At 24.9% G+C, this 19,979-nt stretch overlaps 1 protein-coding gene across 1 annotated transcript; it reads left to right on the top strand.

Annotated features, from left to right (window-relative positions):
• Positions 1-1,010: 1,010 nt before the first annotated feature.
• On the top strand, positions 1,011-19,694 carry Bma-unc-41 (Uncharacterized protein; the record flags this gene model as incomplete). The annotated part of the gene is made up of 30 exons (XM_043081186.1): positions 1,011-1,131; positions 2,431-2,594; positions 2,861-3,058; positions 3,499-3,706; positions 4,181-4,257; positions 4,498-4,648; positions 7,451-7,509; positions 8,824-8,952; positions 9,580-9,655; positions 10,119-10,373; positions 10,690-11,130; positions 11,403-11,553; positions 11,713-11,835; positions 12,179-12,237; positions 12,525-12,819; positions 13,005-13,215; positions 13,605-13,678; positions 13,841-13,942; positions 14,246-14,429; positions 14,700-14,924; positions 15,279-15,515; positions 15,998-16,109; positions 16,339-16,541; positions 17,060-17,209; positions 17,373-17,522; positions 18,025-18,108; positions 18,215-18,415; positions 18,582-18,932; positions 19,228-19,376; positions 19,562-19,694. The coding sequence occupies 30 exons, from the start codon at positions 1,011-1,013 to the stop codon at positions 19,692-19,694; spliced, it is 5,073 nt and encodes a 1,690-aa protein (XP_042937120.1).
• Positions 19,695-19,979: the final 285 nt, after the last annotated feature.

Raw genomic sequence — 19,979 nt, 5'->3', positions numbered from 1 at the left:
TGTTATCTTCTTTTTTAAATTAAAAAAAAAAAACTAATTGCCCAAACATAAAACACATTCTAAATTGTTTAAAGAATATTATTAAAAAATTTGGTTTCAGCCGTAAGCTTATCGATTTACATTATTTATACGTCATCCTTGTTAGCAGTGAATATCTCCTTTTTAATCTTTCAGTTTAATGATTGAATGTTCCTACATTCTATTTACGATCTTTCCTCCACACCAATATTTCAGTAAGATTAAAGAATTATTTACGTCTAGATAGACGGATTAAGCGTAAGTTCATTTAGATTAAGCGTACTATCCGAGAGTTCATTTAGATTCCGTACTATCCGAGAGTTCATTTAGATTCCGTACTATCCGAAAGTTCATTTAGATTAAGCGTACTATTTGAAAGTTTATCTATAGATAAAGTATACTATCTGTTTGGTCAATTTTGATTGAACATATTAAACATATCCTAGTGTGCAGGTTTATTTAAATCAAGCATATTATATGAAAATTAGAAAATTTATTTAAAATAGATGTACTCCTTGTCGGTAGGTAAAAAATAATTGATGGTCTCATGAAATAATTCTATTACTTAGATGTATTGTTTTGTTTTTTTTTTTTTTTTTCTTTTTATTCTTAATTCAATTATCCATTCTTGGTTGCATTTCTTTTTTTTTTCACTTTTTAAATTATTCATATATATTCATTTGTTTACATAAACAAATTTTTTGTATTATTTCATATAGTTTTATTCTTCGATCTCATAAATTCTTGATTAAGAAGAAATTATTAGAGAAATATATAGTATGCCTTTTAACAATTAACATGAAATATATCGATTGAAATATATTACTTAAATTTTAAGTATAAATAAATTTTCCTTTAGGATAACTGATGCAAAAAAAAAAGCGCTTAATGGATATGAAAGTATTTAAAGTAAACAAAAAACAAAAAAAAAAAAAAATCTGTTCCAGTGACAAAGGAAAAAAAAAAAGAAGGAAAATATTGGTATAATTTGAATGCGAAAAGAAAAAATTTGTGAAATGGCATGGAAATTTACTGGCAATACCGATTTTGATTTAAATGCTGGCCGTAATGCATTTCGATGTGATACAGGCATTGATGACTGGGAATATGCTGGTAAGTTGCAGTAGGAAAGTGGAAAATTCATTATTTATTATCAGTCTTTAAAAAAAAAATTAATATTTTATGTTATAATCAAATTTATCATTAATAATTATCAGTTAATCATTTAATAATATCAATAATTAAAATTTACGCTTTTTTTTCTACAAAAATTTTCAAATATAGTATTTAAAATATGAATAAATTTTATGTATATTTTTAATAATGTATCATTCAGATTATGTTATATATTAAAAAAATATTGGTATCGAAAAAAAAAAAATGAAATCATTCAAGCGAGCATAAAGAAAATATTGGAATAATAAGAATAAGAAAAAGTTGAAAATAAACTGAAATAGATTAAATAAATGATTAAGGATTTAAAAATTCAAAAAGATCTCTAAGGCATATTTATTTTTTAAATTAATTTAATGTTGATTAGCAAAATGATGATTAGCTTGTTTACTCATTCATTTAAGTTAGATTTTTTTGTTTTTTAAATCTAAGCTAAGATGATGAGTTTGAGTAATATTTACTTGGCATTTTAGTCAATATTTTATTAGTTAGTCATACATATAGCACATTTCATATCTTATATAGTAGATGAAAATAGGCTAGTTGAATAAAATGAGCCCAGCTATAGCCTAAACTATAGTTTCTTTGCCATGGCTTTTAACTGCATATCTAAGAAATCGATTTTCAAACTAACTAAGAGCTATGAAAAAGGACGATGATGGCATATAAGATGTGGATTTATAATTAGTTCAACAATCTGTGCTTCCCTTTTTTTTTCTTTATTTTTTTAAAACATAAAAAAATGAAAATTTAGCAGCAAAGTGAAATGAATTATTCAGGTAATAAACAGTGAGAAATAGAAATGATCAGGGAAATAAATATGAAAATAGTTGACAGCTTTTAAGATTTTTAGTTTTTTAACAACTTGCAAAATTTTACTTCTTTAATAGATTTTTTTATTTATTTATTAAATTACCGTTCATTAATTATTGTGATTGTGCATTATCACGTTGAATTGAAATGTAATTTTATTACAAAGATCAAAACTTTATTAATTATTATAAATGTAAGCTAGGAATGGTTAAATAGCATACGAAAATATTTTTGGAACTATCATATGTTAGCTAATTTATCACAGATTTTTTGATTGACCGATAATTAATTTTAAAGTATCTTTTCCATATTTAACGTAAAAAATCTTCTCTTAATAGATTGATAGTAGAAATAAAAAAGTTGATAAACAATTTTGATAAATATAAAACAAATTATTCCCTTTTTTTTTAAAAAAAAATTTTACAGACAGTGAAACAATAATGCGTCGTAACTCAGCAATTCGATCATTCACTGAATCGGTTGATTCGGATTTTCCACCAGCTCCGGAATTGCCTCCTTCGTTAAATATCGATTTGCATTATCCAGAAGAAGTGTTAAGAAGAAGTGAAACATCGGAGACAATTATTGAGGTTAATTTTTCATTAAATTGACTACACATAAAGATATATGCTAAAAATTAAAAAAAAAAAATAAAAAATAAAAAATTTTAAATTAAATATGCTAAGTGTAATAATTTTAATTATAGTTTGATTAATATATAATAGAGTTAAGAGAATTTTACTCAAATAAAGTAAAATATTTTGGCTAAAAGATGCATGAATAATAATAAAATAAATATAATAAAATAATAGTAATTATAATAATAAAATAATTGAAAAAAAAAAAATTGTTTCAGAGAAAACCTAAACAATCGTTACAAGATGTGGTCAGTGGTACTCAAAAATATCCTGTAATGGTACCTGGTCCAGGTCATGTGGATGAGGAACAAGAACTTCATGCAAGTCTTTTGCATCAGGATGACGAAGGCTCTGAAAGTGATATGGAAATTCGTAATTTCCAGACGGAACAATCGTTGAATATTACCAATACAAAGGTTGTATTATTTTTAATTTTTTTCAAATAAACCACTTAACAAATTGTTATGATCAATGAAAATTTTCAAAAAAATGATTGGTAGAAATCTCAATAATACATTCACTACAGCTATTTTAATTTTAAATTAAATATGTTAAGTTTAATAATATTAATTATAGTTTGATTAATATAATAGAGTTATTTATATGATACTTCGATACAAACCAAAAAGTTAATCATTTAAGATATCAACAATCATTTATGAGAAATATAATACACTATGAAATTGCTCTAAGCTAATTAGTAATTAGCTTAGCTAGTTTTAATGATTATAGTTGTTCTATAACCTTTCAAATATCACTTCTCTTGCAGCAATAGCAAAACAGACGTGATCGTAATCGTGAAGCATCACGTGATTGTAATTATGCTATAATCTTTCAACTAGTCCTTCTTTTGCAGCAACAGCAAAAAAGACGTGATCGTGATCATGAAGCATTACGTCATGAATATTCAGTATCAACGCTGGAACGACCACGACCAACAACGCCAACGTCATGGTGCGCTATTGAGAATTACGTAGAAGGTTCCATAGAAGCTGATTCACCACCGATCGTAGAAAAAAAACAAAAGATTCACGTCAGTATACCAAATCATAATGCACCACAAAGTATGTCATAAAATTATCAACCAATAAGTTTTTATATAGGAAAAGGAAAAGAGGAATTGAAATTTTCATTTTATTGCTATAAAAATTAAAATTAATTATAATTCACTGATTAGTAAATGCATATTTTTAACGCTTGATAACTTCATGTAATATTCATTTATATAAATCATTGATTTTTATTTTAAAACAAACAATATTAATAAATGCTAAAAAAGATTTGTATATGTGAATTCTGTTATGAAAACGAAAGTTTGAATTATAATCTAATTTTTTTTATAAAAATCATAAAAATTAATTGAGATCTCTATTAAAAAAAAGATTATTTTTCTTTGTGTAAAATTTGATTATTTTTGATTTTTATAAAATAAACAAATGTTTTGTTTATTATTATTATTACTACTTTTTTTATTCTATTTGAATGTTATAATGTAAACGCATATGAAATGATTTCATTTACAATTAAAATAATTTTAGCACCAAAACGTCGTCGTCGAGCATCCATGTCATGGTTTGATTTTTATGAAACAATGTCAACACAAATACCATCACAAGTATACCTTTATCTAATTTTTATAAAATTCATAATAATTAATTGAAAATTTTATTTAAAAAAAAATTATTTTTCGTTATACAAATTTTAATAAATTACTTGCTTTTAATTGAAAATTTTATTAAAAAATTTACTCGTTTAATTGAAAATTTTATCTAAAAAAAAAAAAAATTATTATTCTTTATACAAAATTTTAATTAATAAATTATTTACTTATTTATTTTCAATAATATTTTAATAGGTTCGTAAATCAATTTCTGGTCGTACTACACCACTAAATAATTATGATGGTGATATACTGGAAGAAGATCCAAAATATCGAAATGTAGCACCACCAAAACCAGTCATCCATCGTCGTTCATCAACTGATTGGGAAAGTTTCATAGATAATGGTAAAGATTTTGAATTAATTTCTTTTTGGTATAAAATATAAGTTAACATTTTTAATTTACATAAATTTTGTGAATTGGAAAATATTATTTCAAAAAATTTCATTATCTACTATCAAAAGATATTATGAATTATTTTAAAATTACATGATACTGCTTTATCAATTTTTCCATTATTTATGTTTTTATTTATTGATTAGCAAAAATCGTTTATTTCTAATATTCCAAATCACTTTTTACTTTTTTTTTTTTTTACTTCAAACTAATTATTGGATTATATTAGGTCAGTAATTATATATCCAATACATTTCAACCTTTTTCTAAAAAAATTTTTTTTAAAAAAAAATTTCTTCGTTCAGATTTTTCAAATATATTTTACTCAAATTTTTGCATACAGAAGTAACATTTATCATTTGTTTATTCATTTATTTATTTACCTACTTATTTGTTTATTTGTTTATTCATTCATTTGTTTATTTTGCTAGTTCGTTTAATTATTCTTTTTTTGTTTCAAATCCCTCCTTTTATTTATTTGTTTTTCTAATTAATAGATCATAGGACTAAAAAAAAAAAGAAGAAAAAAACATTTTAATTAATTCAATAGAAATATATCACACAAAAGAAAAGTAATAAATTCTTTATATTCAATTTTATTTTAGAAATATTTTCCATTTTTTTTTTCTTTCCAATTTCCAAAATAGTTTCTCTTAGTATTGAATAATTTTCGTTTTTCTTCTCAAAAGAGCAAATGTCCTTTACTGAATAAAATAAAGTTAATCAATGCAGTAAAAAACAAAAAGAAAAAATCCAAAAATCCATCTTTTTTCCTTGTCTTTTCTATTTTACCATTATTTTTCTAACTAATGTTTCAATGGAAAAAAAAATATTGAAATTAAATTGATTGTTAGTAAGATTGAAATTAAATTGATTGTTAGTAAGATTGAAATTAAATTGATTATTAGTAAGATTGAAATTAAATTGATTATTAGTAAGATTGAAATTAAATTGATTGTTAGTAAGATTGAAATTAAATTGATTATTAGTAAGATTGAAATTAAATTGATTGTTAGTAAGATTGAAATTAAATTGATTGTTAGTAAGATTGAAATTAAATTGATTATTAGTAAGATTGAAATTAAATTGATTGTTAGTAAGATTGAAATTAAATTGATTGTTAGTAAGATTGAAATTAAATTGATTGTTAGTAAGATTGAAATTAAATTGATTATTAGTAAGATTGAAATTAAATTGATTATTAGTAAGATTGAAATTAAATTGATTATTAGTAAGATTGAAATTAAATTGATTGTTAGTAAGATTGAAATTAAATCGATCAAGTGAGTATGAATGAAAAAGACAGTGGTTAGAGCCATATATGATGAATCGGTCAACATTTTTTAACAGCTAAAATAATTTTTTAAACGAACAAAAGCTAAAATGTCGTATATTTGTGTATGTGTATGTTGTGTGTGTGTGTGTGTGTTGTGTATGTGTATGTATGTATGTGTGTGTATATGAGTTTTTTTTATGAATTAGTAGTTTAGATGTACTTCAGAGCTTATAGAAAGCTTTTAAGCCAAAAGGCAACTAAATAGAGATATACTTCTATTCCATTAGGGCCTTTAATCTGATTTTGGCAAAGCCTTACTGATGCATTGATTTTACGGCAATCTTGCTTAACTAAAATTAGCTAGGCAGAAGACATGCAGCATGCAGTGCATGCATGTGCATGTAGCATATTTATTATGCATATTATTATATATTACTTTCTTCATTCTTTCATTATGCACTTCGGAATATTTCTAATTGTAATTAATTTATTGCATATATTTTTTGCGCTTTTTTTTGGGGCTTAAACTTTTTTTCAATCTTTAAAAAAGTTTGGAAATTTCGCTAAAATAAAATGAAAAGACCTAAATGTGTGAAATAAAAGAAGAATGACGTAAATCTTTCTGAAATTTCACGTCATCTAAAAAAAAAAAAGATGTAAAATAACTTGAATCTGTCATAAATACAGACAAATGCGTATCAAGACATTTGCGCTATTCATTATCATTTAATTACTATAAAAAAATAAATAAATAATGGGAATCTTAAAAAAAAATAATTTAAACATTAAAAATGCAAAAACATTCATTGTCCGAATTCGTTCACAAAAAAAAAAAGAACATATTTTACTGCATATTTAAATTTTGCTGGGAATTTTTTTTATTTTATTTTTAGAGATGTTCAAAAAAAAAGCCAGCAGTTAATCTAGTCAGTTTAACTTATTGGCTAAGAATGCTTTTATAAATTCCAGCAATTTCTTTCTCCTTCAATATCATTTTCGATATTTGTCCATTCTGTGTCGTGTAATTGATGTTTTTTTTTTTTTTTTTTTTTTTTTTTTTGAAATTGTCTCGTTTAAATCTTTGAAATCATCCAAATTGCACCATCCACTTATTCACTGCTATTTAATTGTTCCAAGCATAGACAATTTTGTGGAAAATAAGCCTAACTAGGCTTTTATCCATTTTTTGAATAGCTCATTTTTAGTAATCTATCATCATCCTAAATAATTCAGTTTTGACAATTTTGCTCATTTAATTCATATCATAAATTCTTAATCCATTAGTTATATTTTTATGCTAACGATCGTTAATTCAAATTATTCCGTTAAATCACTTTTTTTTTTTTAATATACATATTATAATATATGCTTTATTAAAAATGAAAGTGTTAAATTTAAAACTTCAAAAAATTATAATTTCATTTCAAAATTCAATTATTTTGTGGCGTATAAAAATTTTTTTACTTCTATTGCAGCAGAATCTGAAATATCGAAATCTGAGGAAAAGAACGATATGAGAAAATCGGATATTACAGTTAGTTCTAAATTTTTTTCTTTTTTTTTTTCCTAAAAAAAATTGAAAATATTGCAAATGTATGACCGTTTTAATATTTTATTAAATTTGAAATTTAACTTGTTTGATCTGTTTGCCTTTGAAAAATTGATTTTTCCTTTCATTTTCCTTCTAAATTTTTGCACCATAGCATATTTTTCTAGCAAATATACATTTACTAATTAACTTACCGTTTTTTTTTATTTTCAAACAAAAAAAAAATTAAATAATTTACTAGTAAAATTTTTTGTTATTGATAATTTTTTACGGATTGAAAAACAAATATTCCTTTTTTGGAATTTCGTTTTTCTTTTTTTATAGTCATCCAAATAAATGAATGTGCGTACACTTATGCAATTCGAATGTATTATTCAAAGATATATTCGGTTTGTTCCTTTTCTGAAGAAATGTCGATCAAATCGTCTTCCTGCAAAATTTTAAAGAGAGAGAAAGAGAGAGAGACAGAGAGAAGGAAAGAAAGAGGGAGATTAAGCTTAATTCATCATATTCCTTAGGGCTTACCAGATAGAATATTAATGCCATTCATTTAGTCTTCTTTTTTTTTCAATTTTAAAAATTTCAAAGGTACACTTTGTAACAAATAAACATAGGATGAAATTTTTATATTGAAAATGATCGTCAACAAAGTTAATTCTATGAAATTTTCATTTTCTCAAAATCAAATTTATTGCAAGGTATTAAAGTAATATAAAAGCTTATTTTGTATCTTTTTCTTTCAGTTTGTCCTTTAATATAATATTTATTGGTGTCATTATTATTTGCTATTATTTATTATTGTTATTACTGTTATCAATATTATATTATCATCATTGTTATCATTATCATTAATTATTGCTAGTTATTGTGATGCAATCAATAATTCGCTTTCAGATTTTGCAAATTTTACTGAATCCGTTAACAAATAATTTAATGATATATTGAGCATCCGCACTAATTTTTCTTTTCATTTTTCTTTTATATATATCTAAAATCTTCGAACTGCAAACTTTTTGAATCAAAAACTTTACTTTACTTCATGCAGCTCATTTATTTAGTCAATGAGCTGCAGAAAGCAGGTCATTGGAAAGCAGATCATCTGTCGTATTTTCTCGTTTTGAAGTAATGTTCAGCTAATCTTGCAAAATATTGTGAAACATACTCCAGAAAAGACTCTATATTTTATTTTGCAGAAATTTCTTTTAGCAAAACCCTCAAAATTAATTGTATGACTTAATTAATGATACATTGAACATTCATTGTTTATTTGATAAAAAATAATTATTTCAAATATTCAAGACAAATAATGGTGATGAAGAACTGACACCGAATAAATATGACATGCAAGGGACATCAGATGATCAAAAGATGTCACCAAATTCTAGAGCACTGATGGAACCTTCTGAAGATGCTGAAAATAATAGACAGGTTGTTGTATATATTTGATAGATCCAATGATAAGCCTTTATCAATCATTGTGAATTTTATCAATCACTCATATAACCATGAAATATCCCGATCTTTGCATAATATTTGAATAAATGTGTCAGTCGAGAAAAAAAGCTATTATTTTTTATTTAATTATATGTAATACTATTATTTTTTTTATTTAATTTAATTTTATAAAATTGCATTTTTAGTATTTTCACACAGCATGATCACTCTTAATATTATATTTTTGTTGTCATTTTCATCACAAAAAAAAAAATAATAATAATAATAACAATAATAAATATTACAATGCAATATTTTTATTAGACTTTATTCGATACATAGAACTTTGAATTCAAGATAATATCGACCATATCTTATTTTCTGCTGAAAAATGATAGTATGAGGGAAAGAGGAATAATACATAAATTTCGAAAATAAAATTATACAATGAGATTAATTGCGCATATATCTTTTATATTTGATAATAGAACGACAAATTTTTTGAATGCTTAAAAATTTCTATAGTAAAATTTGACTCACTCAAACAATGTTTCAAAGTTTTCACTAATAAAAATATCATACTTTCAAGTATCAGAAAATATTAGCATTTTCTATTTTCAGATTTTTACATCTCATACCAATAATACCACCTGCTATACAGATAAATCAGAAATTACCTCAGTAACACAAGCACCAGGTACGTTACATTTGTTTTCATCTATGGAAGAAAAAGAAGTTAAAATTAAAAGTTTACTTTTGATGATTACCATGAAAGTAATTGTTTATATTAAATTGACACCTATGAACACCTATTTCAATTGTATTATTAAAATATGCAACCCTAATGTAAACCTTACATAACCTTTAAACTTAAAAAAAAAGTCAGCCAGGTTAGTTTCACTGAAAAGCTAAACGCCAACAGATAATTTGTTCCACTTGAGATAATTTCATCCCATGTGAGAAACAATGTCAATTTGGTTGACTTTTGTTAGCTTGATGATAATATTAACAAGATGAACAGTGCATTTGAGCAACAGATCAATTCTATTGATCTCTTTCGAAAAATAAAACTTAAAATTAAATCGATATATTTGATTAATGATCACTCATTCTTATCAGAAATATTTCTGTAATACTTTCTGTGACAGAATTGTACTCAGATTGGTCAGAAAATTTTGAACAAAAGGAAGAAATTATGATAAAACAGAAAAAAAGTACAACAAGCAATGATGCCAATACGGAACGAAACGAATCAAGAGGTAACGTTGAATTACCAGATCAGGTATACGGTACGGAACAATATCCTGTTATTCCTGAAACTGAATCAACGATACATTACGATATAAGTTCAAATTACGAGAATGCAGGAAAACAGAATGCTGATAGCTCTGAAATGACAGGTTTTCAACAAACAGGTATGCTTCAATTTCATAAATCTGATTAATTCGCCTAAAAATTTTAGATTACTTGACCTTAAATTGCTTAAATATATTATATTCGAGAATCTAAATTTGTGAATTGATTGAATCTTTATAATTATCACTTATTTAAGAACATTTTTTTTTTGCTAATTTATTAAAACTTGTCAATGAGAGAGAAAAAAAATAGAATAAACTGCTATTTTTTAATACAAAAATTCTAGAAAATTTACTTTGGTTTTATGCAATTATTTGAATTAGCTATTTCAATATTTCATTAGATAGTAGAAAACAAAGTGTTATATTATTTTAGGTGACACTACACTTAATCAACAACCAGTGGAGTATGAACAATATACTTATTCTTACAATGAACCACAGATTCAAAGCTTTGATGAAGTGAAAAATGTAAACTACGATTACGGTACGACATCGTATCCTGATTATGAACAACAACAACAGCAGCAAAATGAAGTGTTTACAAATTATCAAGATTATAACGAAATGAATTATGGAACAACGTATCAAAGCTATAATCAACAATCAACTGTAAGTGAAGACTACACACAACAACTGATAACAAAGCAGGATTACGATCAACAACCTACCGTACTTCCTGATTACGGTGCTTCACAATATGATCAATCACAAGGATATACCTACAATAGCTATAATACTTATGCGTCATCTTATATGCCATCAGCAAATGACCACCAAAATTATGAAAGTCAGACTGGTTCAGAATCTTATCCAGGTGAAGTAGCCAAATTTAATAATACATATGAAATAAAATTTATAAAATTTAAGTCATATGTATCGCTTACAGGGCTTATTTAAAAGAATCAAAATATAGAGAAATTTTTTTCTCAGGATAGACATTTGCTAATATTATATGAGATAAATAATTTTATTTAAAAATTTGCATTCATCCATCTTGGAGAAAGATTACCATAATCCAATATAATAGAGATAAAAAGATAAGAATCATGAAAATTGTCGAAAAAATTATCATCAAAAAATGTTTAGGTATTGTTATAGAAACAACCGGTGATTACGATATGTCACATTATCAACAACCTGTTGCAGAAAATTCTACTACATCTCTTCACTCTAATGATGGTTATCGATCTCCTATGATACCACAATACATTGCACCATTATTTCCAGCCGTAATTAGGCAACTTTTTTTTTAAAGAAGAAAATTTTTATAAATTAAATTTCTATAATATTGCAATGAAAAATTTGCAGTATATTATTGGATATTTTTAAATAATAATAGAATGAATTTAACAGGTAATTAAATTATTAGTTTATTTTATGAAATATTCATTTTCAGGTCGGAACCAAATCCATTTTCTTGGGAAGCACAAGAAAGTGTAGCAGCAACGGTTACACAATCGATGCCACAACCTGATATCCAGTCATCACAAGCATTTTCTACTGAAACATATCAACAAAAGTTTGTTAAATCTCATCATTTTTTTTTTTTTTTTTTTTTGCTCATTTATCATAAAATTAAATTTTAGTTATATATATTAGCCAAATTTTTTCTTGATTTTTTTAGGGCAATAAAATATAATTTTAAATAAGAAGATTAATACATTAACATTATTTTATTGCTATTCTTGTTTACTCAAACCTACCTAATTCTCTTACAATTCGATTCATATGCAGTATTTAGCAAATATTTTGGATTTTGAATAGATTTAAAATTTGCTTCTTTTTTTTTTACCCAAAAGATAATCAAATTCTAGTTACTTTTTTTACTTATGACTTTTCTAGAATATCTTCTTTTTTTCTAGAGAAATAGCAACGGAAAATGATAATAGCGTTCAAAATGATGTAGAAACGAGACGAAAACGTAAGTGATATAAAACAAATATAGTGTTTTACGTGTATCGTAAAAACATATAGCATAGTTCTTTTATTTACATATATATATATATATTTTTTTTTGGAGAAATAAAGAAGAAATAATTTCTTATTCAAATAATTTTTTTAATAATATTATGAAGTATATATTTATTTGTTTGTCTTAAATGTTGCTCTGTTGTTTACTGATTTTTAAATATTGCTTTATTGTTTACTAAAGTTTAATTTTAAATGAAAAAAGAAAATTCAAGGCATGATAGATTTAGCTATTTTTAGCACCTTTACGACCTGCTCCCCCATCGCCATCCGTTGAACGTCCAGTACCACCAACACGACCTCCAGTACCACTCCCAACAACAAAATCAAAATATTCCATTGAACCATCAATGCATCAACAATTACCGCCTAAATTGATGGAATCAGAACCAGAAGAAGATGCATGGACACAGTTCAAAAAATTAACAGAAAAAGCTACATCAGCTGTGAAATCAACTGAAGAAAAATTGAGAGAATTGGAAAAGACTACAGCAGCCAAAGATATCAAAGATGAAAGTTACCTCTCACAAATTGGGTATGTTTTCCTGAAAAAGAACGAAAAAGCAAATGAATGATAAATGCTGCAACATTTTCGAATTTTTTTTTTTAGTTTAGTGATAGTTTTAATAAAGTATAGTAAAATTCTGTGGTAATCATTCCTAATATTACTTGTAACAAGTCGAATTAACTTAAATAAGATAAAAACGAAAAAGTTTGTAGTGGTTCTCAAGCCTATATTCCGGAACATGCCTATAAGCAAGCACGAGAGCAGGGATCTCTGATTGCACCGATAAAAGAGAAAAAAAAGAATAAACATGGAAAATCAAAGAAAATACCGGAACCGGAATTGACATTAGCACAGGAAGATGATATGGATCGAGCTGCTATGGAATTAGCAAAGAAGATGGCTGCTACAAGAATTGATTTACAGGTTGAATTAATTTATTACATTTTTAATTAATATAATTTACTTATAGTATCAATGTAATGTGTAAATAATTTGTTCATGAAATAAATTAAAATGCATCTTTAATATGCAACTTGGAATATTGTGCATAATCTTTGAGTTTTTTTTTTTTATGATATTGAAATGAAAATACCAAAATATATATATTTTAATACTTATTCATTTATATTTTAATATTTATTCATTCGTCATTTATATTTTAATACTTATTCGTTCTTAATTCACTTAGCCTAACTCTTTTTGCACCTTGAATATCTTTTTTTTTTATTCATCTCTGTTTATCAATTAAATTTTTTGAAATTTCTTTTTTCTGTAAACTTTTTACAGAGCGATAATCATAATAATACTTGTAGGATTGGAAGCCACCAACAGAACAACAAGGACCATCAAGTCCTAACCAACAATCAAACAAATCACCTGAGGAAATGTTAGCATTATATTCGCTAAATTAAATTAAATTTCATACTCGTAACGATACATTTTGTTAGAAAGCGACAATTAATTAAGGTGACAGGTAATAAGTGCTAATAAATTTATGTGCTTATTATTTATTAAAGTTATTTCATGAATTCATCCTTCACTTTTCTAGTCCAATGACAATGCTAGCATCAGCTAAATCGAGCAGTAACGATGCTGTAAACAAGGAAGCTTCAGAAACATTTGAAGAAACAAATACCGCAGCAACTTTTAGGTACTTTCATGAAATTTACAGAAATATTTTAATCATTGATCTAATTTAAGATTTAAAATTTGCAGAGGCAGAGCATAATCATTTCTATTTGTATTCCTAACTTTTAATTAAAATTTGGATTAATTTATTTGTAGATAATTTATTCATAAATAGTTATGTATTTTTTAGAACTGATATATTATATATTTTCTGATCTAACTTAAAATTAATTACTAGTAATAAAGAAAATGATAAGATTTGGATAGGTTTGTATTGTTTTCTCATTTTTGTCATCACTTTATCAATTATTTTCTAATATTTAAGCCCAAAGCTAGAGAATCGAACTTGGACTGCATTTGATGATTCACAGCCAACTGAATTACCAATATCTGAATCAGGTTTTTTCACAAATGCCTCTGTAGCTCCAGTTTCGCCTGATAAAGCATTTGGTTTCACTGTTGCGCCCAATGAACTTAATGCTTCGATCAGTGAAAATTTAATTGATGAGGTTTTTATGTAAAAAAATATTATTATTATATTTTATTAAATGATATTTTAAATGATAATTAGTAATCATTAGTCAATATTAAGATTAACATCAACATTATGATTAACATTTAAATGATAACCAATCAACATTAAGGTTAGCGTTAAGATAAGATTGATATCAACATTAAGATAAGATTAATATCAACGGACTAACATTTAAATAGTAATTAATCAACATTAATTACTTTCAGTGTTATCAAAAAAAAATGTTTTCTCTATCAATTTACAGGATTATGATCCATTCAATGTACCTTCAGCAGATGATTTAGTTAAAGAAGCAAAATTACGAGCTGCTGCTGCATTAGCTGCAGAAGAAACTGAAGAAGATATTAACTTTTTTGCTACTGCTAAAATAAATGAAGAAAAAAAAAGTGATATTAGCACACCAACACAAGAAGGTGGTAGTCCAGCTAGTTCACGACCTGCTGGATTTGATGATGAATTCCGTATGGAAGTTAGTTTTTAATATAGATTAAAGTATAAGCTATGTGTTTTATTTCTTTTTTTTTTATTGGTTAAATAACTATAACATATATATAGATTTCTTTAACCTTAATTTTTAAAAAATTTTTTAAAATTAGATTTGTGCAAAAGTCTAATGTTGATTAGCATTAGCTGATAACAATGATTTCAGTTACAAATATCTTAATCTGCCTATTTAATAATGAAAATTAATTAAATGGTGATGTAAGTCGATAAAACAAATCAATCCTATTAAATTTGAAACAATAAAAAATTTAATAAAAATTTGATTTTTTTTGTGTTTCATTTTTTTTTTTTTGAATTTAAGTGTTCAATATAATTTCAGGATGGTAATATCAGTACACCAAGTCCATTATACGATGAAGATGATAGTGAGCCATTGACTGATTTTCCAGATAAATTTACCGGTGATGGTTGGGAAATGATGATTCGATATCCTATAAAGAAGAAAATTATGAGTGATCGTTACTGGAAGCCATGTTATGTGAGAATACGTAACAATACCCTTTTTTTGTTCAATTCAAAAACTGAACAGAAACCATTTATGGAAATTTTATTACAGGTTTTTTCTTTTTTTTTCAGCTTTATTTTATTTCCATTTCTTAAACCATTTTGTTAGGAAACTTTTAGTTTTAAAATTAAATCAAATTATACATAGCTTTTATTCCTTATTGAAAAACAATTTTCTTAAAATTACGTGAAAATAATTTTAACTTATATTATTTACTCGCATTATATCTATCGTAATACCATTTGGAAAGCTATAATATTCATAACCGATTCCAAATTAAGTTTAAATTTTTTTTTTAGTAGTGGGTATTGTTTAAGTGATTGATTGATCATTGCTGATTGAATGGACTATTTGCTTGTTATCTTGTCTAATTAAAATTAATTTAATTTCTCTAATATACTAATTTATAATTACAATTTAGCTAATTTTATTTTTTAAGGAATTTTTTGAAGAAAAACTGTTAATTTTATTTTGAAGGAAGTCATTTTTAAACTTATACATTCGATCAATCTCAAATAATTCCATAATTTCAGGCGACGTATTCTCTTTCTGATCCAACATTACAAGCATATGATGTTTATGGCAAAATTCATACAGTAAAACTGCAATATGTTTTATACAAAGAACGTGTTGGTATCAGACCAGGTATAGCAAGTCAATATCAATGATTGAAAATTTTAAAATTTTAAAAATATTCAATGTTTGATATTATTTCTCAGCTTTGATCATTATTTTAAAATTATTACTTAATCATAATTCTAAGTCAAAATTTTGAAATTGTAATTAAAAATTCTTTTTTTTATGATTTTAAAGATTTCTATGAACTATAAAGATAAATAAATTAAGAAAAAAATAATTTGTGATAAATTTTTAGGACAAATTTCACGATTGGTAGAAGGACATGTGACAAAATATGGTTTACCATTAGAACATTCAGCACAATGCACAGTAATACTAAAATTTGGTTCATTAAATGCATCTGAATTGTTTACATTTGTTGTCACAATTGAAGATATTCTCTTTCGCTGCGTGGCTATACGAAATAATACTCCGTTATATAAGCAAGATGAAGTTCAGGTACTAAAATAGTATTTTTAGTATTAAAATAATTTTCATTTAGGATGAAGAATTTATGTTAAGAAGGACAACATGTGACATTCATTTAAGTCTTTATTTTATCTCAGCTTTGATAAGTCATTTAAGATAAATCTTAAAACTTAAAAATTTTTATCAATGGTCAGTTACAAAAAAAAAAAAAAAAAAAAGAAATCAATTATACATAATTTACTTCATTTATTAAGATTGCTTAATTGATTTACTTACAAATGTTTACATATGAATGACTAACTTATCACTTTTTAATACATAGGTGAGAAAAAAAAACTTTTTAATGTATGATATACTAAAAATATCTAATTAAAAAGTAATAAACTAAATAGCAACAAGTAAGAAAATGAAAAGTTAGCATAATTGACGAGAAAAATTTTATTATTTTTCTTCTCTAAAAAATGAAATATAAAATAAATAAATAAAGAAGAAAAAAAATTTTTTTTTCATAAATTTTTTTATGAAAATTATATTTTGTTTCAAAAAAGATTCATTGTTACGATGAATATGCTGCATATGTGGACAAATTCAATATTTTGAGCGATCAAAAAGCTCGTGTACGATTATTTTGTCTTGCATTTGTTTCCGGATCACCCATACTTGAAATTGGTCTCAATGATCGTCGTAGACAAGGAAAGGTTATATTCCTTTCTTAATTTCTTTCTCATTTTAAAATTTCACTCGTTAAATTATTTTGAATTTTTAATAACTTATCAGCTATAATGTTTGCTAAATTTATATTTCATATCATACATTTGTTAATTATTTTATCTTATGCAAGTAATCATGAAATTAATTCAGGAAATAGTTCGTCGGAAAGATATTTTACCAATGTATACCGAAAGATGGATACGATTTGAAAATCTTGAATTTCACAATACAGTTGAAAAAGAAATTTTTGAAAAAGAACAAATAATTCGACTTTCACCACCTGATGGATGCTTTTTTGAGGTACCATTTATTATTTCAACATTTTATTTATGATAAAAGTAATTCTTGCATAAGTGATTATTGCATAGAAAGTAACATTTCAGTGTTTAATTTTGGTATTCCTTTCATTACGTAATAAATTCAAGTTTGAATAATTTCGAAGTATTCAAATTCTGATTATTTGATTTCAGAATTAAATTAACAGTAAATTAGCATTTCGTAAATTCCATTGATATCAATTAATATTTACAGCAATTATATCACTTATCACCTACTTATCATATTAACACATCATATAATTTTGCATAAATGTTTTTGAACTTTTATTGAATTAAATAAATTTTAGCATAGCTATTATTTTACCATGCTTTATTCTAGCAAATATTAGCTAAAAAAAAAAAAAAAGATTTGTATAAGCTTTGGATGAGAGTACATTTAAAATTGCTTCAAACATTTCAAAATTTTTTTATGCACATTAAAAAGATTCTGATATTATTATTATAAATGGAAAAAATTTCAACAGGTAATGAGATTTCGTGTGAGGCCACCAAAAAATCGCGAAAAGCCATTAACAGTAAAATGTGTGATGAAAATTGCTGGTTCTAAGGTATATTTTTGAAATTTTTTTTTATCTATGATTTTGAAATTATCTTTTTGATAAAGATTTTGAAAAGAATTGAAACTTTTTTTTTTCAAATTTTATAATAATTAAGGTTGAAATTCGAATTGAAGCTATGGCAGCAGCACAAACAGAGAAAACAAAAGGTGATTTTAGTAGCAAACGTCAGGTACCATGCGAAGATATTCAGATTCGTTTTCCAGTACCTGAAGCATGGATTTATTTGTTTCGTGAAGAACGACGTTGGGGTGTTGGATCGGTGCATGCTAAAGTAAGACGTCCGGGTAAAGTTAAGGTAATAAAATTAATATTATTTAGTGTCATTTTTAATTATATAAAAAAAAATTTTTCAAAAGTATTTTTATTTTTATTAAAATTTTTTTTTTATTTTTTGATAACTTTATTTTATCTAAAAACTAAAAAAAATATTATGTAATTTTGATGAAATTTAACAATTTCAGAATCTCAAAGATCGTCTAATGGGTACAGTACACAATGTTGAAAATTCACTCATTGAAGCAGGTATTGGTGAAGCAAAATATGAACATGTTTTTCGTGCTTTAGTATGGCGTATTCCACGTCTTCCAGAAAAATTTCACGCTGCATACAGGGAGCATTTATTGCGTTGTCGGTTTGAACTTTCATCATTTGATTTAATGCCTGAAACATTTGCGCCAACATGTGATGTGGAATTTACAATGCCACTTGCAATGATTAGTAATACAGTGGTACGATCAGTTAGCGTTGAACAACATGATGATAGCGATCGAGTGGAAAAATTTGTGCGATATGTGGCAAAATGTACTTATAAAGTTTGTATTTCATTTATTTTATTAAAAATACTTTTATATTTAATAAATTTTTAATTCGTTTAATTGATGAAATTAATTAATGTTTAATTTTTAGAATTCATTCTTTTCTTTTTTTTAATAATTTTCTAATGTTTTTTTTTTAAAAAAATAATTTAATAATTTTATAAAGATTTTTTTCAAAAGTAAGAAATCTTGAAAATATGCTATTCAATTGAAATATTATATACTTATATTTTGTTTCTCATTGCATCTTGAAATGTGTCATGCATTTTAAATTTTTTTTTATTATCTTCAGGTTGAAATAGATTATGTTCAGTGTTCTGATTTGGATATTGATCCTATATTTGATCCAACTACAGCTAATCCAGCAGCTAATCAGGAAAGCATACCTGAACAGCATAAAGCAATGTTTAATCCGGATGAAGTGAACGAATTGCATGCAGGGTAAAGTTGTACTTTAAAGAATTTTTTAACGATACTTTTTCTTTTTTTTTTTTAATTTAAAACATTCTTTATTAATTTCATTGATATGTCTTATCACTTAAACAATAATCAAGCAGAAAAGTGTTACAATTTAAATTCATTGTTTTTTTTTAAATAATTTTAGATATTTAAAATTTTAATTTTAGATATAGGATCGATTTTTCTGATGCAGAAATTGGTGCTAAAAGGCATAATGATGCTGATTCGAGTAGTGATGAAGAAGAAAATCGTAGTGCAATGCCAATGATTCAGATCGATCCGAAGCAGTACGGTTATTGATCAATTTATTGTATAGGAAACTTTTCAGAATTTAATTTAAATTTTGCTACTATTAATTGGAGCATTTTTTTTTTTTTGGTATTTGATAATTTGAGTAATTTGAAATTTCAATCAAATTAAATTACAATTAAAGATGAATATGAACTTAAAAATTGTTGATGAATTGTGGTAAATTAAAAGAAAAATAATTGTTTTGCGAGTTTTTGACATTAAAAATTATCACTAATCACTATTTTCATTTTTATAACTTTTGAATGAAACAATAATTTGCATTGTTATTTATAT

This window comes from Brugia malayi (assembly GCF_000002995.4).
Source record: "Brugia malayi strain FR3 genome assembly, contig: Bm_v4_Chr4_scaffold_001, whole genome shotgun sequence".
NCBI classification, from domain to species: Eukaryota; Metazoa; Nematoda; class Chromadorea; order Rhabditida; family Onchocercidae; genus Brugia; species Brugia malayi.
The sequence above is the reverse complement of the archived record's forward strand: the minus strand, read 5'-3'. Positions and strand labels throughout refer to the sequence as shown.